At 45.0% G+C, this 20,979-nt stretch overlaps 1 protein-coding gene across 1 annotated transcript in view; it reads left to right on the plus strand.

Moving 5' to 3' along the window:
- Lama3 (laminin subunit alpha 3) overlaps positions 1–20,979 on the plus strand; it is a 220,910-nt gene that overhangs the window by 170,162 nt on the left and 29,769 nt on the right. The window contains exons 47-62 of the mRNA XM_005355767.3: positions 153–320; positions 1,367–1,563; positions 2,849–2,965; positions 3,592–3,746; positions 4,037–4,178; positions 4,961–5,063; positions 6,789–6,902; positions 6,990–7,169; positions 8,607–8,749; positions 11,624–11,794; positions 12,804–12,955; positions 13,100–13,262; positions 13,616–13,749; positions 15,478–15,622; positions 17,857–17,976; positions 18,749–18,888. Coding sequence (XP_005355824.1) covers positions 153–320; positions 1,367–1,563; positions 2,849–2,965; positions 3,592–3,746; positions 4,037–4,178; positions 4,961–5,063; positions 6,789–6,902; positions 6,990–7,169; positions 8,607–8,749; positions 11,624–11,794; positions 12,804–12,955; positions 13,100–13,262; positions 13,616–13,749; positions 15,478–15,622; positions 17,857–17,976; positions 18,749–18,888 — 2,344 coding nt within the window. The remainder of the gene's footprint in view (positions 1–152; positions 321–1,366; positions 1,564–2,848; positions 2,966–3,591; positions 3,747–4,036; positions 4,179–4,960; positions 5,064–6,788; positions 6,903–6,989; positions 7,170–8,606; positions 8,750–11,623; positions 11,795–12,803; positions 12,956–13,099; positions 13,263–13,615; positions 13,750–15,477; positions 15,623–17,856; positions 17,977–18,748; positions 18,889–20,979) is intronic.

Genomic DNA, 20,979 nt, shown 5'->3' on the forward strand with positions numbered 1-20,979 from the left:
TACTGCATAACCTTTGCTGTATACCGAATATTTTTATTTTTGAGAGCTCAGAATTATGAAAGAAAGATCCCACAATGATACTTAAAGGTGAACAGGACTCTCCGCAAACCTTACAGAACCCCCAGTTTAATAAGCTACTTGGTGTTTTCCAGTTCTCCTAAAGCAGATCGCTAGGCCAGGCGGAGAAGGAATGGACGTGCCCGCGGGTGACTGGTCCAGGCAGATGGCAGAAGCCCAACGCATGATGCGGGAGCTTCGGGGCCGAGACTTCACAAAACACCTCAGAGAAGCAGAGGCCGAGAAAACAGAAGCCCAGCGCTGTAAGGCCATCCCCGATTCCTCTGTCTCCTCTAAACAACCCGAAATGCAGTTTTCTAAGCGCGGTCTTGAGCTCTGGGCAGCAGGAGGAAGGTCTCAGTTCAGCAAACCTTGCTGCTAGAGGTTGCAGTGGGAATGGGGCTGCCCCTTTTGCCCCTGGAGCAGAATCTTTTCTCCAAGTTTCTGAGAGGCACAACACCCTACCACAGTGCAAATGACCTCAAAAATGGTTCTAAAATGCAAATATTTGTGTCTTGCCCTCCCCCACTTTTTTTCTCTTTGAGGCAAAGTCTCACTCTTAGCTAAGGCTGTTAGCTCAGCTTCACAAGTGATGGGATTACTGGCATGAGCCACCAAGCATAGCTTCATGAAACCATTTTTAAGAATTATTATTTTACCACTGCTGAGTTTTTTATCATAAGTTTACATTGGCATTATTATTATAAAACAAAGCCCCAAGCCAAATATCCAAGAATTTGATTAGGTATATGTAAAGGTTTTAAGTAGAGAAAGTGCCTCACTGGGTCAAAATAACCAAATTAATTTAGCACATATCTTTCAGAATGGATATGTATTCTCTGATAAAATGTTGTATCTAAGGCACACATACTTGTAGTTGACATGTAGCATTTGTGCTAATCAGCATTAGATCTGCTTTTAGCAGTGGAAGAATCATGGCTTTCTATTCTCTTCAAGTCCCACATCTAAGGCCATTCATCCACGAGTCTGTCTTCTCAGCAGCCCTGATGTTCTCAGAACAGCTACTGTTCTCATGTGCTTGTCATAGCAACCACACAAGGCAGTGCGTGGGTGCACATGATAGGTCTACACAAGTCCTGCTTTGCCTTCCTGTTTCCTCCAAGGCTGTGGGAATCATGGAGCGAGCACACATGATTGATAGGTCTACACAAGTCCTGCTTTGCCTTCCTGTTCCCTCCAAGGCTGTGGGAACCATGGAACGAGCAGGAGCTGGCTCTCTTCCTGTAGTTCTGGCACCGAGCTTCAATAAACTCATCTCTCAGGTGAAATCATAAATTCTGTGTTGCAGTGCTGAACCGGGTCAGGGCCTGGTTGGAAACCCACCAGGTGGAAAACAATGGACTGCTGAAGAACATTCGGGATTCCTTAAGTGATTATGAAGCCAAACTTCAGGAGCTGCACGCTGTCCTCCAGGACTCAGCTGCCCAGGCAAAGCGGGCCACTGGCCTCAACCGTGAAAATGAGGGGGCTCTGGGAGCCATCCAGGTGAGCCACAGGCAGAAGAGGGGACAGGGAGGCAGTAGTGCGCACTTCAGACCCTGATCAAACAGGACCGAGGCATTAAATGGAAGACTAGTCATTTCGCTTCCCTGCTACCAGAGGATTCTGAGTCCGCTGACAGAGAGAGCCTGCCCGCAGCTGGAGGGCGTCAGGGGAATGACGTTGCTGATTGGATGAGAGATTCATTATGTCACATCCAATGTGTTTCCATTAACATTGTGTTAGATATTATAATAATCACCAACACAGGCAATTGAAACATTTATCTACCTGTGTATAGGAAAGAGGCAGAAATATATTTAGGTCACATGCCATTATAATGGCAGAATTTAGAGATTAAGGTTTCAGCACACACAAATACATACGAGAGATGCATACAGACAGACAGACACATGCACAGCGACACACGGTCACTCACACAGTCACACATACACACACAATAGATTGATCAATGATAGACAGACAGACAGACAGACAGACAGACAGACAGACAGACAGACGGGTGCGTGGATGGCAGGCAGGCAGGCAGAGACTTTCTTTTTGGTCGCATTTGGAATCAGCCCTGGGGCCCCATGTCAGGCAATTGTTTTAACATCAAATCAACACCTCAGTTCTATAGTTTATATTTTTAATGCTGAATATCCTACATCAAAACGACAGCAAAAAAAGAAACAAAACAAACATGAAGGATTGTGAAACGACAGACCAGAGTTGAATAATGTGGATTGGCACACAAAGAGGAGAAAGACAGCCAGTATTGCCTTAGTGGGTGACACGCTCAGTGCAGTGCAGTTCTGGATAGCAGTGCCTCTGTTTGCATCTCTGCTTATGCCAAGGAAGAGGGCAGGCTCCAGCAGGGTGAGCCCCAGCCTCTAAGCCTTCCAACCTGGCATACTTCTGCCCCATGCCGTCTCTCATTCAAGTGCCCGCTGCACACTTACTAGGACTGATGTGTGGAGGTGATTGGTCCTAGTTCATTTATTTAGTTGAAATCTTATGTTCTGTTCTCCAAAGCAGATCTTAGTAGCATGCCTTACATCACCGGTGGAGTTGCCCAGTGTATGAGACTTCTTCAGCCATGGAAGCAGAGGGTACCATAGTAACACAGCAACACACAGTGGGAATCCAGGCCCTATCAATCACTTGCAGCAAGCTAGGCTATTGTCGACTTCAAGAAAACATTTGACTTTGTCTTATTTGCTGTTGTCCTGTAAGTTTGCCTGTGCTTTCTGCTAATGTGTGTGTCCATGGGCTCTTTTATTCTCTCCAGAGACAAATGAGAGAAATGAATTCTCTGAAGAACGACTTCGCCAAGTACCTGGCCACAGCAGACTCTTCCCTGCTGCAGACCAACAGTCTACTGCAGCAAATGGACAAAAGCCAGAAGGTAGCAGACTCTGGTTTTCTAGAAACATCCAAACCAGTCAAATGCTATTGTCAGGAGACGATGCAGTAGGCAAACCTACTTTGAGCTTATCCTTTTTAGACAGAACTGTGCACCCCCAAATAATAACAGCAGCTCTCTGCTGGGAGGGAGTGTGAGTGCTGGGTGCCTTAATCCACCTACATTACCTCATTTGTCTGCAATGAGCAAGTAAAAAAAAAAGCATTGCAATGCTGTCTTAAAAATACCAAACATGCCTTTCTTAGTGGAAGGCATCAGACTTGATAAAAACCCAACAGGCTTCTCAGCAGCCTTATGAGCATTCGAAAGAATCTTTCCCGTTCTGTCTTTATACCAGTAGAAGTTCTTCACTTAGCAGAGCCTCACCTTGAGGATGACATTGGAGCTTCATAAACCTTATAAATATGGTGCCCATCGGAAGGAAGATATTCAAGAGGGTGACAAAATTTGGATTATAGTCAATGCCACTGTCTGAACTCAGGATAAGCTGATATGATAAAAATGACTTAGAAAATATAAATTCTCATGAGAAAATTTATGAGGGAGTTTGAGAAAATGGCACACATGCTCACCGCTTGAATTTATATTGTTTATTTTGAAAAAAATAGGAGTATGAAAGCTTGGCTGCGGCTTTAAATGGAGCCAGACAGGAACTAAGCGGCAAAGTGCGAGAACTCTCCAGGTCGGCCAGCAAAGCATCCGTGGTGGTGGAGGCCGAGAAGCATGCGCAGTCTCTACAGGAGCTGGCCAAGCAGCTGGAAGAGTGAGTGCCTGGCTGCAGATCCAGACATTGTGGGTCGATTGAGCACCAAGCAAGGTCTTCACTGGGCTGGTTAGGGCCTGGGAGCAGGGTAGAGGGCTTAATCAAGGCCAAAGCCCCATCCAGAACCCATAGACCAAGTCAAATCCAGACTTGCAATGAGATCTGCCCCCTGGTTGTGTCCTGTGGACAGAATGGAAAGTGCACAGCATAGTGCAGTCACTGGGAGAATATCAGCCCCGGGCAGAGAAAGGATGCTGCGTGGCCTATACTCACCCTGTATCATATTCCAGGATAAAGAAAAATACCAGTGGGGATGAGCTGGTACGCTGTGCTGTGGATGCTGCCACTGCCTATGAGAGCATCCTCAGTGCCATCAGAGCAGCGGAAGATGCAGCCAACAAGGCCACCAGTGCCTCGGAGTCTGCCCTCCAAGTGGGTACCTGGAGCTGCCCTGGCTTACTGAACTGACTCTGGAGGCAGTTTGTTTGCTTACTCTCCCATGCATGGGACAGTATTAAAAATACTATTTATTCAAAATCAGAGCTTGTTAAATGTAATTGACTTGAGTTTGTTCTTGGTTTGGATCATTTCTGCACTTACTGACTATTTAATATCAGGAGTGTAATATAAAATGTATTTATACAATCAGATAGAAAAACATACCAATGATATTTTGAAACTAAACAAATAGTTTATCCTCCTTTAAAGTAGGTGTTTTATGCCTTAATGGTTGATATTTATTACCAAAAGAAAGATTTTTGGAATTACCTGGTTTGCCATTTTTTTAAGCAATTTGGTCTTAAATCTGGGCATGTCTACAGAAGCCTACAGGATCTTTACTGTGCTGTATAATGTCCCTATAGCCAAGATATAAAGGCTAGAACACGAAATAATAGAGTTGGGAAGCTGAGCTTTGAAAGATCGAAGACTTTCAGGTTCCAAAGCTTGGAAGCCTCAAGGCAACCAAATGATTGCAGGGGTTTTGTGCAAGCTTAGACATCTGTCACCGGAGATCAGCCCAGCTCCCCGGGCCATGGGCACACATCTGCCTAGAGTCCTAACCGCATCATTAGTCAACAGTGTGTCGTTCATCTCTTTCAAATCTTGTTCTTTAAAGATTAAAGACAAGGGATTTGGGGCTAAGGTGAAAAATCTTTCTCTGCGTTTGCTAAGGTATACTGTCTGCTCAAGGCTGATAAATATTTTGCTTTCAGACACTGATAAAGGAAGATCTTCCAAGAAGAGCTAAGACCCTGAGCTCCGACAGCGAGGAACTGTTAAATGAAGCCAAGGTCACACAGAAAAGGCTCCAGCAAGGTATTAGGAGGGTGGATGGCGGGGACAATCAAGGATGCTAATCAACCTGAGGGAATGTGGGGGCAGTCTGATGAAAAAGTGTCTTCTGATCCCACTGTCAATGCAAAGGGCACTTCTACACTCGTGATTTATGTTATCTGATGTCGTGCATTTACCAAGAGTCCTAAACAGCCCCTATCCATCCTGCATGAACTTGACATGGGTCTTATGCAGATGAAGAAGTTGAGAATGCTAGCCTTCCTGGGCCTGACTTTGGAGACACACTTAATACACTGGTAATTCTGGCAGTGGGAAGCCACATATGAAGGCCATTCATCCTAGATCATTACAGCAACTGCTTCAAGTTACCTTAAGTCCTAAAAGCTTAGCAACTCAAAGTATCAAAAAATAATCACTGCCAACATGGGCCATAAGAAAATTTTAACCATTAATTTTATCTTTGGTATCTTTAACCATTTATCTTTGGTAATTTTTCATCTCATGTATTTAAAAAATAACTAAATTGTCTTAACATGGGGGCATAGTTCAGGGGTAGAGGCTTTGAAACACAGGAACTACAGCCATTTGAAACCCAGCAATCTCCAAGCTTTGAAAATGCTGCCTCTGGAAATTTTCTGGTCTCTCGCAGGAAGCCTCGGCCAGGCGGGAGTCTGGGCTCTCAGTCCTTGATCAGCTACTGAGTCCATTCTGAGGACTGGATGAAGGCCCTTATTTAGTTACTAAATATTTTTGAAAATCAAATGCACAAAAAGTATCTTCTGATATGCATTCAGAACATTAAGATTTTATGGAATTATGTCTGCCTTCTTTATAACACTGGGCTTAGAGTTGGATTGACATGGAGCATTTGCAGTTGTTTGCTTGTATATTTATTTTTCATGGCGCTGTTAATCAGACTTGGGCCTTGAACATAGGAAGCAAGCCCTCTATCAATCCTCCTATCTCCACCTCTTCAGTGCTAGGGTGACGTGTGGCTGTGGCCAAGACGGGTGTTCTAAGTAGGTTGGGCTATTGACTGTGTTGCTGGAATCATAAGAAGCCATGTGTCACCAGCATGGTGTTAATACACTGGCTGGTCACTTTCTACATCTCAAAGATGGCTGCATTGCTAGCTAGGAATGAGGATTTGTACCATTTTCTTCATCAGTTTATTTTTGATGTGTCACATTGAACATCTCTCTAGGAAACCTAGGGACAGGTTCTTGCATCGTTCTGCAGGAACAGAAACACACACTCCCTTTGAGTCCTCTGCATGAGGCTCTCTCAGGAACAGCCTCGTCTTCGCTGCAAGTCATTCCTTCTGCTCGTTCATTTGCTCATCCAAGTATTCATTCATTCATTGAACGGGAGTGGGTAACCTTACATCCTAGGCAGTGCCAGCCACACACTGTATGTCGGGACAGCCCTTCAGCAAGCCTCCTCTGCTCAGGTCAGAGTGGAAGTCCAGATGTCTCCTGAGTTATTTTGCATCTTTGTGTGTCCTTTTGAGAAGCCAATCACCACAAGGCTCTGGTACACTGCTCTTCCAGCCTCTGTATCCAGAGACCCCACAGCTGTGGGGTTGGGTACTGCAGTGGCATTGGTGGGTGAAGGCTAAGGTACACATGAATATTCAATGGTCTGAAGACATTGCCCACTTCAGAGACCACACATACCCACAGAAGATCCAACTCCATGAAGTCATTGCCTCTTGGTGTTTTCTTTCTTCATTTCTTCATTTAGAAGTCAGTCCAGCTCTCAACAGGCTGCACCAAACCCTGAATACTGTCTCAGTTCAGAAGAACCTGCTGGATGCCAACCTCACTGCTGCCCGGGACAGTCTTCATGGGTTACAGAGAGGTAATCATCACCCTAGACTGTAGTTTCACCGGTTCTTGGGAAGAATGTTCAGGTCCTTATGCCTCCCTCCCTATTTGTGTGTTCTAGGTGATACTGAGAGTGTGATCCAGGGTGTGGGGAGCATGGTCAGAAAGGCCAATGGCATAACGAGCGAGATTCTGGATGGGCTCAACCCCATCCAGACAGACTTGGGGCGAATTAAGGATAGTTACGGAAGCACACGACATGAGGACTTCAGCAATGCTCTGGCTGACGCCAACAATTCAGGTATCAGGATGTCTTCACAATGTTCTCCATTGCTAAGGCCTCGATCCTTTGCAGCTCCTTTCTAGTAAAGTCTGACCTCAAATCAGAATCATGGGATCTATTCAAATATCAAGATGTTGTGTTAGAGAGACAGGGAGAATATATCCTTTTCCCTGCGTGTGTGTGGTGTGTATATGATGTATGAGCTTTCTTGTGTGTTCATGAGTGTATGCAGGTGAACAGATGCCAGAAGTTCATGTTTATTCTTCAGTCATTTTCCTCCCCCTCTCCTCCTAGAGACAAGGTCTCAGTGTATGGTATTTCCCATATATACCTGACTGCCCTGAAACTTGATATGTATAGTAAGCTGCCCTTGAACTTAAAGATCTGCCTGTCTCTGATTCCTGAGTGATAGGATTAAAGACATGTACCACATGCCCTATGTCCTTCCTGTCTCTTACAAACAATGTGTGTGTGTGTGTGAGAGAGAGAGAGACAGAGACAGAGACAGAGACAGAGAGACAGAGAGACAGAGAGAAGATGGTTTCTCTGTACCTGGAACTCACACTGTAGACCAGGCTGACCTTGAACTCAGAGATCCACCTGCCTCTGCCTCTGCCTCTGCCTCCTGGGTGCTGGGATAAAGGCATGCGCCACCATGCCCAGCCAGAGGACACTTTTGAGTGATGATTCTTGTCTTCCACTTTGTTTTGAGGCAGGGTGCCACACTAACTGGCCCGTGAACTTCTGAGGAGTCCCAGGTGTCCCCACAACCACCACATTTGGTGTTTACACGGTTCTGGGATTTACTCAGGTCCTCATCTTGAACAGCAGTACTGGGCCATCTCCTCAACCACATCCACTTTATTTTCTGAGGCAGGGTCTCTCATGGAAGCTGGAGTTCATATGATGCAGATTAGCTGGCAGCAATCTCACCAATTCTCCTATCTCCACCTTTCAATGCTGGGCACACACTTCTGTGCCCAGCTCCTTACATGGGTCTCGGGGTCTGAACTCAAGTCCTAGTGTTTGCACAGCCAGTTTCTTTACCAACTTAGCCACCTCCCCAGTCCCAGCATGACCTAGAGATTTTATTTCCTCCTCCTCCTCCTCCTCCTCCTCCTCCTCCTCCTCCTCTTCCTCCTCCTCCTCTTCTTCCTTCTTCTTCTTCTCCTCCTCCTTTTTCTTCTTCTCCTTTTTGTACTGTGGGAGTTCTTAATCGTGATGTATTTGTATGATTGCTATTAAAGGATAAGAAAATAAATATTTCCCATATTAACCAAGGAAAAAGTTGATACCTACATCATTACAGAAATCTGTAATGAATTTAGGTGAATCTTGCCTGATTATAGTCCATCTTGTTCCCAGGATTTCCAGAACAAATATTCCCATAAGAACACATGCATAACCTTTTCTCAATGTACTATTAAAATTTACATTTTCTCATTTCATCAACAGTAAAGAAATTAACCAAGAAGTTGCCTGATCTTTTTATCAAGATTGAAAGTATCAACCAACAATTGCTGCCCCTGGGAAATATCTCTGACAATGTGGACCGAATCCGAGAACTCATTCATCAGGCCAGAGATGCTGCCAATAAGGTGGGTGTTTCCATGGTGCCATCGCTGCTGTGATCACCCAGACAGGGGGGCTTTTCTCTATGCAAAAGTTGGTTGTCTGTCTTTTCTGAGTTCTGATTTTAAATGAAGTTTAACTTCCTTTTGTCACCTTTCAAAACGTACATGGTCCCAGTCACCTAAATTTTGTGTTTTATCAGACACAAACGAGTTTGAGTTCACAGACAGGAAGGAGTTTCTCTCAGGCCTCACTTTTTAAACTGTAATTGCAAGGTCAGGACCTAGACTCTTTCCATTTGACAGCCCATCTTTGTGGAGCTGGAGGACACAGACACTGTCTGGGTGGGGACAGGAGGGTCACTGGGACCTGATGGCTGCCAGTCAAGCCCCAAGCTCAGAGAGAGACCCTTTCTCAAGGAATAAGTCAAGCTCTATAGAGCAGGACACCTTACCTCCTCCTCTGGTCTCCTCTCACAATCAGACATGTGCACCTGCGCGCGCGCGCGCGCACACACACACACACACACACACACACTCCTATACAAGGGAAGCTTGTTGCAATATACTTTATATAATCATGTTTTTAAAGAAAAAGCCAACTGTTGGCAGTACTAAATTCTAATGAGCTGGATTCATGCATATCACCCGGATCAATCTACAAATAAAGTGTCAAGAAATCAAATTGTAAAAGTATTGGCTTATATCATTTACATGAAAATATTTAAATGTGAAAAATAGAGTAGCTGTAGCTGACAGGAATTAGACACATCTAGATCATAGATGAGTTCTAGACAGGAAGTAGATACATCTAGAGTTGTAGATGAAGTCTAGACAGGAAGTAGACACATCTAGAGTCGTAGATGAAGACTAGACAGGAAGTAGACACATCTAGAGTTGTAAATGAAGTCTAGACAGGAAGTAGACACATCTAGAGTCGCAGATGAGTTCTAGGTAGTGAAAACAGTAAAAGCTGCATGAGCATTGCTTAAGATCCCAGCTCCAGGGTGGTTGGTGGCTGTGAAGAGAGAGGAGGCTGCAGGAAAATGCTATCAGGTAGGCTTCCTTTCTTAAGGTGGGGACATAAACGCAGGTGTGTAGCCTCCATCTTTTACTGTCCACACAAAGTGTCTTTTCAATTTATAAAACAAAGATGAGTTCCCCAGGAGACAGGAAGCCAACCAGCTTGCCAGGAGGAGACTCAGCAGTGTGGGTGGGTCTACAGGAGGGAAGGTGGTGTGTGGAAGAGAGAGCCCTCTTGCGAGCTCACAAAGTGTCTAAGAGGGCCCTGGCCACACACCACATGTCTAAGGTGTCAGGAAACACGCCAATGCTGGACAGGTAAAGCATATGTTAGTATCACTGGGTGTCATCCCAAGATAGTTATTCTTTTGATTGCTAGGGGATATTTGTTTTCTGTGTTTTAGACTGGACCTGACCAGTAGTGGTCCACAGACCTGTGCTAACTGGAAGACTCTTGATGACAGTTCATAACATCTATATGATATTAAACAGTAGTCTGTAAAGTTTTAATTCTTTGAACCGCATGTGGTTGGTGGACCTCTGTTTCATATCACTCCCTTATTTCACTTTTCTAGTAATTTTAATGTTATAAACATATTGATTCATGACAGATTGGAGGGGGAGAGCAGGACAGGGCCTCTATCACAGAGTATCTGAGGTGCACAGCCTAGAATCCTAATGCCAGGGTGTGTGCTCACAAGTGTGTGCCAGTGTGTGTGTGCTCACGAGTGTGGGCCAGTGTGTGTATGTGATCATGAGTGTGTGCCAGAGTGTGTGCTCACGAGTGTGTGCCAGTGTGTGTGCTCACGAGTGTGTGTGCTCACATGTGTGGTACTAGGGATCTAGACTCAGGTTCTCATGTTTGTGTGCCCTTTACTGATTGAGCCATATCTCACCCCACACATATTCAATTCTGAATGTCTGTAATAAATGCAGGCATAGTGTGCAACATACTCATTGGCAATCAATTCCCTTGAAAAAGTACCTTAGAGCTGGATATTGTGGGCCATGCCCATGACCATAACACTTAGGAGGTGATGGCAGGAGGATGACAAATTCAAAGCCATCCTGAGATGTAGAGGAAGCCTGATGCCAGCCTGAACCACTAATACTGTCTCAACAACAATAGAAACTCATATTTAAAATATCTTAATGTATCACATTTTAACCACAAACACTGTCATAAGGGGTTCTGTGAGCATTAAATCCATGATTATTAATTGTGGGGTAGGAAGTGCTATTAACTGTCATCCCCATCATCACCCATCACCCCATCATCGCTTCACAGAAGACTAAGTTGGCTTTTTAATGTCCCTCAGTCAATACACATAAAGAATATATGGCTCTGCAGACAGCTTCATAAACTTATAACCTGGGTCCAAGCTGGCTATGGTGGTGCAGTCTTTAATCCCAGCGCTCTGGAGGGGCAGACAGGTGGATCTCTATGAGTCTGAGGTCAGCCTGGTCTACAGAGTAAGACTTTGTCTCAGACATATATGTGTGTGTATGTATGCATATATGTGTGTATATATGTAAAACACACAAAAAATAGCCAGGCGGTGGTGGTGCACACCTTTAATCCCTGCACTTGGGAGGCAGAGGCAGGAGGATCTCTGTGAGTTCAAATTCAGCCTGGTCTACAAGAGCTAGTTCCAGAACAGGATCCAAAGCTACAGAGAAGCCCTGTCTCGAAAACCAAAATAAATAAAAAAATAAAAATAACCTGAGTTCAAGAGACAGCACCCCTCCCTGATGCTTCTCACAACAGCTTGGCACATTGATGTGTCACTGGGGGACGGTGACAGAACTGTCATTGAGCGCATCCTCTTTGTCATAGTTGTTTGACACCTCGTTCTCCCATCCTCCTCCTCCTCACAGGTTGCGGTTCCCATGAGGTTCAATGGTAAATCTGGTGTCCAAGTCCGGCTGCCAAATGACCTAGAAGACTTAAAGGGATACACATCTCTGTCTTTGTTTCTCCAAAGACCCGACTTAAGAGAGAACGGGGGTACTGAGGACATGTTTGTGATGTACCTCGGAAATAAGGATGTAAGTAGTGTTTGGATATTTCTCTTATTTTACTAACAGAATGGTTTTAGTGGTGCCACCTTGAGACTTGTGACTATCACCTCCTAAGTGCTGTGGTGGTACCTATGGGGGACCTCCTGTTCATCATGGATGTAAGCCACCAATGAGAAACAAGAGTTGTGCACAGATTACATGCAAGTGCTTTGCCATTTCACATAAATGACTGCAAGACTGAGGTCCCCATAGGTTCTGAGACAGTCCCCTAGTTGATGCAGGTGGGCAACTGCCCTAATTATGTACCATGTTGATATTTATGATAAACTAAAATTTACTTCTTAAATGTCCTGAATGCCAACACACACTTAAAAAGGTCAAAATTGTCAGTTTTAGCCTATCTATCTATCTATCTATCTATCTATCTATCTATCTATCTATCTATCTATCTATCATCTATCTATCTTTCTGTCTATAGATGTTTCTTCCTCAGGTTCTCCCATTCTAATCGAGAAGAGAGAGACACACACACTGTGTATGACAATGGGGAATGTCATAGCAGAGAACTCTGCCTGGCACCCAGAAAAGAGGGGTGGCTTGCCTCCCTTCCTGATGAACTCTAATGAGCAGTTAAGTCTGCTTGCCCTGTAGTAGGTGCTCGTAGATGACTAGAGATTGACAGTGGGGGAGTCAGTAACCCAGTCCATTAAAACACAGGCGACAGCTCCGGCGTTACCATCCAAGGGTTCTGTAGTGGTCTGTAAGAGGTACACGTTATGTATTCTGTCCTCCCAAATCCTATGGTATAAAACCCATTATTTATGCAATAAAACTTTCAGGGACCTCTTGATATGGAAAATGAGGATTTGTAATGTTTGAAGAGTTCTAAGTTCTTGCCACACACGTGTTCTGGGATGTTTTCTGACTGCCTTGCTGTCTTAACCATCATGTTTAGACTCTTTTAAAATATCTTCAAGAAACCCCAGTGCTGTTTCGTTTTAAACAAAGAGTTCTGAGGTGACCTTTATGTCCCCAGGCCTCCAAGGACTACATTGGCATGGCAGTTGTAGACGGTCGCTTGACGTGTGTCTACAGTCTAGGGAATCGAGAAGCTGAGGTCCAGGTAGACCAGGTACTGACGGAGAGCGAGAATCAGGAGGCGGTTATGGACCGAGTGAAGTTCCAGAGGTATGGTGTTTAACCAACTCTTGCTGTTTGTGAAGCTGGCCAACCTCACCAAACTCTTCAGTCAATGTCACTCGGCCATGCTTTTAGTGTTAAGCTTTGAATTCTTTCATTTTTCTTACAACTTCATTATCTAATTTTTGACAGAATTTATCAGCTTGCAAAACTTAATTACACCAAGGAAGCCACATCCAATAAACCCAGAGCCCCTGAGGTCTATGACATGGAGGGCGACAGCAGCAACACACTCCTTAACTTGGATCCAGAGACTGCTGTGTTCTATGTCGGAGGCTACCCCCCTGATTTTCAAGTAAGTGTTAATGCTGACTCACTGAGTGAGGCGCTTACAGTGACTTCACGGCTCTGTTTTAACTCATTCTAGGCAAAGGGAATCAACCATGTGCTCGTAAAGCACACGTGATGAGAACTGCTAACATGCACTTCCTTTGTCCACTGTTCTAAGCTTAAGAGCATTAATTTAATGTACTGTACTTATAAATATTAATATCACTCCTATTTTACAGATGATGACACTCGGGCAGACAGATTAACACTTAGCTTGGGTTTAGAGAGCTCTTAAATGGCAAAGCCGGAACCACATTCTCACCCTAAGTTACGTTGACTGTTAAGTCTTAGCGCTGTGTGACCCTGTTTCTCTCACAGCTGCCTAGCAGACTGAGGTTCCCTCCATACAAGGGCTGTATCGAACTAGATGACCTCAATGAGAATGTTCTGAGCTTGTACAACTTCAAGACAACTTTCAATCTCAACACAACTGAAGTGGAACCTTGTAGGAGGTAAATGAAGCCTGGAGGCCCTTGTCCCTAGGACCTGGCTGGGGATGGACACTGCTGTGCTTTGACCAGTGATGGGCAGGCAAGTTTGCTGGTGTTGCAATCCATTGCCTGGGGCCAGAACTGCTTTCTTTCTGTTTGTAGACAACACCCACCATGTTATGCCTCTAAGATCAGAGGACACCCATCTTGCCCTAGTTTACATAAGATTGGTTTCCCCAGGTTCTGGAAGCAGGCCTGTTTGGGGGACTGTGAGGTGGCTCCAGGGGTGGCAGCATTTGCTGCACACACCTCAGGACTGGGGTTTGATGAACTCCACAAGTCCTCTGAGCCACATGTTCCACTGGGGCACACGCGCCCACATATGTAGCACACGTACTTGCTAAGGAACACAATTTTAAAAAATGAATCTTAAATCTTTGGTGCATCCTACTACAAGAAATACTCAATATTGAATTATTTAGGCACATAATTATGTAATTAAATTTTAAACGATAGTCTACAAACTGAGTGATTTGCTATGTACTTTGCCTTCTGAACCTATTTGAAAGTTACTCTGTCTCAGTCAGTGTTCTATTGCTATGGAGAGACACCATGACCACGGCAACTCTTAGAAAAGAAGCATTTAACAGGGGCTGTTGGCTTACACTCAGGGTTAGTCTATTATTCTCATGATAGGAAGAATGGTGGCACACAGGCAGACATGGTGGCTCAGTGGAGAGGCAGCTGAAAGTTCTGCATCCAGATCTGCAGGTAGCAGAAAAAGAGACAGACAGACAGACAGACAGACAGACAGACAGACAGACAGACAGACACTATGCCTGGCTTGGGTTTTCAAAACTCCAAAGCCCACCTCCAGCGACACACTTCCTTCAGCAAGGCCCCACTTCCTAACAGTGCCACTCCCTACTGACTAAGTAGTCAAACATTTGAGCCTATAGAAGCCATTCTTATTCAAACCAGCACCTGCTCTTTTGAGTTCCTATCCATCCCTACAATTTAAAGGATTTGAGATATTCTTATCTGAGAATAGCAAACATTTGTTATTCATAAACTAACACTGAAAATTAATAATTTCTTACATTTAAATATTTTCAGCTATTTGGCCACTTTCTCCTAAATAGACATCTCTAGAAGATGTTCTCTCTCTCCCTTTGATCTTCCCTCCCTCCCTCCTTTTCCCTCCCTCCATCCCTCCCTCTCTCCCCCTAAGTTTACATGATATGTGTATGTGTGTCTGGCTTTATTCATCCCTGTATGCACAGATTGGTGAGCAGAGGTGGACATCAGTCTTTTTCCAATCCCCACCTTATATTTGGGACAGGCTCTCTCTCGGAACCTAGAGCTCACATTCTGACTAGCCAGAAAGCCCCTATGTCCACTGCCTCTACCCCCCAACACACACACCCATACTAGGGTAACACTTATGTACTGCCATCCTCAGCTTTCGTATGGGTTCTGAGCATTAAAACTGGGGTCTTCATGGTTACAGCATAAGCACTTTACCTACAGAGCTGCCTCTTCAGTGCAGGGATTAAGAACATGTTAGGAAGGAAGACTGGCTGACACTCTAACACCATCTAACACCATTTCCCCTTTCCTAAACAGTTGAGACCCCCCAGCCTTTGCATTCCTCGGTCCATTGTTTAACCAGCAGCATCTCATATTAGGAAATAAACCTGCAAAATGGTCTTTTATGGCTGACATCTAACTTCCAGTCGGTGTTGACAGGCGCAAGGAAGAGTCTGACAGAAACTACTTTGAAGGAACAGGCTATGCCCGCATTCCCACTCAAGCCAACGCTCCCTTCCCAAGCTTCATTCAGACCATCCAGACGACCGTGGACCGAGGTTTGCTGTTCTTTGCAGAACACCAGGTAATTCACACCAAGCATCCAGAGAGGACTTGAATATCCATTGTGTCTAGCAGTCAGGTAACTGGGCGATTGTAAATAGCCCACCCAGCTTGGCAATATGAGCTTGGGCAGTCATGTCTTTTTCTGTTGGGGTAAATTTTAACAAGGACAAAGGATCCGGAATTGAGCAATTGCCGCCAAAATGAGGCATGATTTTCCTCCTAGCCTATTTTCATGTCAGTTTCAGGTTTGTATATGGTTGCTTGCCTACTAATTTCTGCTTCTGCTTTAAAGCAAAGACCTCCTGGAGTCCCCTCAGTCTCGGGGGCTGGACTTCCTGAAGCTATGACCTTGGTCTGGCTCTTGGAAGCTGGGGATTGTCTTTATGAGCCTGCAGCTTGACTTCCCAAGGGGTGGAAGTTTCTGTACTTTGAAGCAGCCTAGGGAAGAGGCCCAGTCTTTATTTTGAATATTTTTTCTTCGTTCTTGAGGACTTTATACTGTGTATAATAAAATAAAATCTTGTTCATGCCCCTGTTTCCCTATCAATTTCCTCAAATCCCCCCATCATGGTGCCCTCCCAACTTCATGTTTTTTTCTTGATAACTCACTAAGTCCAACTAGTGCTGTCTATATGTGTGGGATCTTGTATATTATGGAAAATCTACCAGTGGCCACATTAAAAAGAAGAATGACTTTTTCTTCCCCTAGCAGCCATCAGCTGCCAGTATCTACTCATTAAGGAATGAGGTTGGAGGGTGCCTCCCCCATCCACGCTATAAATTTGCCATAGATGGTCCCTAAGCCTCCACAGTAGTGAGCAGAGGTGATGGTCCACTCAGAGCTGAGCACTTATCTGTTGGAGGAGGGGTGCTAGTTTTTTCCCGGAACTTAGCCCCAAAATAACCACACAGAAACTGTATTAATTAAATCACTGCTTGGCCCATTAGCTCTAGCTTTTTACTGGCTAATTCTTATATATTAATTTAACCCATTTCTATGAATCTGTGTATCGCCACGTGGCAGTGACTTACTGGAAAAGTTTCGGCATACCTGACTCTGGCAGCTCCATGGCTTCTCTCTGACTCTGCATCCTTTCTCCCAGCATTCTGTTTAGTTTTCATAAATACCCATTGTACATAGAGTGAAGGTAATTTCATGCAATATATGTTTAATGTGCATAGAGCAAAGTTCATCAGAACTGTGGTGTTCTTTTAATAATCAAACAAAATATTTCCATTTTGAGGCATTTTCCATTATGAATTTGGGGATTGGGGTTGCTCAACTTGAACATTTGAAGTTCTTGGAGACTAAGAACCAGAAATAGTGTTTCGTCTGGAAACTTACATAACGCCTTTGGTAAGAATCCTTAGGGCCTCTGCTAAGGAGGTGGTTATTGCTCTCAGGGAGTCGCTGCCACTTGGCTCAAGCTGATGGCTCTCCAGGGCAAGGTCCATGGCCAAGAGGCAATGCTCAGCAGTATGAACTATATTCTGCCCTCTAAAGGGGAAGGCTGGTATTGCATGAAAGGTGCACTGCTGGTCAGTGAGTTGCTGCTTCATCACAATTTTAAATCATGGAGAGAAAAATAATGAAGTATGAAATCAGTCTTTAGAAAAGATGCCTCCTTTTCTAAAACCCAATGGACAAGCAGAAGGTGACGTTGGAAGGGGATCCCACAGGGACAGGGGCACAAAAAAGGCCTGGCAATGAGAACCTGAAGGGACAAAAGGTGAACTGCCAGCAGGACACAGTGATAAAGTGGAGAGGCAGACAGTGCCTCGCAGCCTCTGCCACAGAGTCTGAGCTGTGTCCTGGGGACAAGAAAGTTAGCATGCTCACTGGCCATTTCAGAAGGCTGTTCTGGCTGCGCTGTGGAAGGTGATCTAGGGGACCAGGAGGACCACAGGAGTAGGATGCTGTGGCTGAGACCAGGGCTGGGGACGTCAGAGCTAAGAGGCATATTGGATGGGTCAATTGGATGAGAAGGGAGGAAAGTGAGCAATGACTCCATGTGTGGCCCCCAGAGCTGGCTGGCATGTATGATCTTGTCCTGAGTGCTGGGCACTACAGTGTCTCTCACAGCTAACAACAGTCAGCCATCATCAGCCTCCCACCCATGAGGTCTCACAGTGCTGCCTCTTGCTTAGCCCTGGAGGCACCTGAAGCTGACAGCTCCAAGTACATCAAGAACCACCAGAACTTCTGACTCCTAACCAGGCCTTCTGGTAATCTACCTTGTTTCCACACTCCAGGATAAATTCATATCCCTGGACATAGAAGACGGCAATCTCATGGTGAGGTACAAACTGAATTCAGAGCCACCCAAAGAGAAAGGAATTCAAGACACTGTTAACAACGGGCGAGATCATACGGTATGTCCTCGGAGCCTGGTGATTTGAATTTCTAGAAGTCAGTGAACCTTTAAAATGAAATTAGTGTCCCCCCAAAAATAAAGATAGGCAAAACAACATACAAACCTGTTACAAGGTGAACTTATTAACTGGGGGTGCCCTTAAAAATTCGGGCATTTAGGCATGGATGTAAACCTAAATAAATTTCAAGTGAGAACATTTCTACTAAAATGTTTTAGGACAATGGATTCCAACCTCCTCATTCTGTGATGGTCCTAACGGGGTCACAGCCCACAGGTTGAGAACCACTGTTTTAGGGACCTGGGAAGATGACTCACACTGTATGAGGAACCGACCTGAGCTTCTCAGAGCTAAGTCAAAAAAGCTGTGTGTGGTGGGCTGGTCATCCCAGCCCTGGGGATGTAAAAGCAGGCAGGTCCCTGTGCTTGTGGGCCAGCAGGCTAGAGTGTGGTGTCAGCCAGTGAGACACGGTCTCAAAGCAAAGGTGACCAATGCCTGAGGAACAGCACCTACGGTTGTTTTCTGGCCTCTGCACATGTAAGGATGAATATGTAGAACATGCACACAGACACACACACATGCACTTGAACAACACACACATGCACGCACACATACAAATGTCTTAGTATCAGATTTTTACCCCATACTTCCACTGGGCAGTCTTCTACCATGCATGTAAACAAAGCCAAAGGAAAACAAAGCCGCAGTTACTTTGAGCCACACAGACAGGTTTGTGTCTCGTTGCTTGCTGATCATTGCCCATTCATTTCAGATTTCGATTGCAATTGGAAAATCAAGAAAACTCATGTGGATATATATGCATGACCATGACCATAATATAAAAATTGAAGGGGAAATATTTGATTTTGGCACATATTATCTAGGAGGAATTCCAATTGCAATCAGAGAGAGGTAAGATGATGCTGTGGAGTTTTGGGGGAAAAGGGACCACTGCATGCATGTGAAGGACAGAGGACTTGTGGGAGTTGGCTCTGTCCTACCCTGTGTGTCCTGGGTATCAGGTTTGACAGCAAGTGCCCTTACCCACTGAGCCTTCTCGCCACCCCAGTGTGATGTGTTTTATTAGAGCAGATCATTTCTCATCCAGGCAGTGATTGCTACCAATAATTCTAGTCTCTCTAGTTGAATTTCAACTACAAACAGCTAACTTTTCAATACTGATGAAGTAGTCCAGAAAGAAAACCAGATTGTAAAAATTGAAAAATGGGACTGGTCATCCAAAATGGGGGGATTTCAGTGAATTGCGTGTCACCCCCATTGTCCCTTGTCACTCTTGGAAGGACAGGAACACAGAGAGGCCAGTGGGATGCTAACTCTGAGGACAACTGGATGTGTCTACTGATTTACCCACTAAAGACGTTCATGGGCAGGTGTAGACTAGGAACACACATATGGGGAAGGAGGAGAGGGAGAGGAGGTGGGAGGGAGAGAGAGAGACACTTTTCCTGACAGGTTGATTTACGCTTCCAAACAAGAGGCTCCCCCCTTTCCTAAGTAAGCTTATACTTTACTTTCTTATTTTAATTAAAATCACAAGAGCAGAGAAATAAGTGGAGTGTATGGGGGCCCAAGAAAATATTTACCTGGCTTTTGGTTTCTTCAGAAATAAAATGCTAAACAGTATTAATTTATTTCTGGCTTGTCTTATCCATCTGGATAAGCCCCTGTCCCTGCAGGGTCACTGCAGGGCGGTGGCCTAGAGAGCCCCAGCAGGACCCTGCAGGGGCAGCCACTGAGTAGAGTCTGAGAGCGCACTCCTGAGGGAGCCAGGCTGTGTCCTGCAGCTTCGCTCTGCAGATGCCGTGGCTCTCCTCCCTCTCAGTCTTCTGGAAATGAGCACCCAGATCTTTGAATGACTTGAGATTATAATCGAGAATCATGTGTCTGTCTATCCAGTTGACAAGTCCTTCCGGATATATTCAGAGGACTTGGCACTAACCAGGCCATTTTCCCTTGGGTTTGAGATAATCATAAACACAGAAACAAAGGTCACTGGAAAGTGACTGTCCCCCAGGGGTCCGACACACACTGGGTGCAGCTTTACTTTGTGCTTTTCTTGTTCATTCATATCTGCGGACTCCAACCAGTGAGCTGGGTAAGCTTCAGTGGACAGAGGGCCCAGAGTGCACGCATTCACTCTGACATAGGAAGTCACTGACAGAACAGCACGTGCCCTGGCATAATTGGTTCCTCTAGCAAGTATGTTCAGACCCGCATCCTGGAGGGCCTATGGAAGGCTGGGCTCTCAGCTGGCCCAAGAGAATGGATATAAACAAATTTGTAAAGACGCCAGCCCCATAATTGAAACAGACATTCCTCTTCTCCAAGGTGAAAGCTGTCTTTATGAAATAACTAAGCCACAGTGCCAACGAGGGTCCGCTTTTCTTTTTATGAAATTCAATTTTAAGTACGCTCTTCATAGCTCTGCTCTTTATAACGATTCGGACTATACTGAAGGCAGGACGCCTTTTCCACTTGGATTAGCAGAGCTGCCTTAGGGATTCACAATGAAATCAGTGCTGGGTTTTCTTAGTGCATCATCTGATTAAGAAACATTAATATTTGTCTGGACCTCAGTCAGTTCATGTGTGTTAATATTTTTCATGAATTCAGCTCCATGCAGGTCAGGAAGTCCAATCAAAGGGGAAAGTCAGAGTGCCACATAGAAAAGTCTGCTGCAGAAATTGCTTGTGTAGGCCTGAAAAGATGTAACATTCCATAAAGAGCTCTCTGAACAAGCATGAGACCTGAGCTCAGCTCTCTAGTGCCCATATAAAAAAAAGTCTGGCGTGGTAGTGTGTGCCTTTAATTCTAGTACTAGCAGCAGAGGCAAGGGGATCCTCTGACATCCTGGCCCGCCAGTCTAGCAGCAGAGTCAAGGGGATCCTCTGACATCCTGGCCCGCCAGTCCAGCTGAGTTGTTGAGCTCCAGTTTCACTGAGAGACCTTATCTCAAAAAATAGGGTGGAGCGCAATAGAGAA

Source organism: Microtus ochrogaster, chromosome 18 (genome assembly GCF_000317375.1).
Source record: "Microtus ochrogaster isolate Prairie Vole_2 chromosome 18, MicOch1.0, whole genome shotgun sequence".
NCBI classification, from domain to species: Eukaryota; Metazoa; Chordata; class Mammalia; order Rodentia; family Cricetidae; genus Microtus; species Microtus ochrogaster.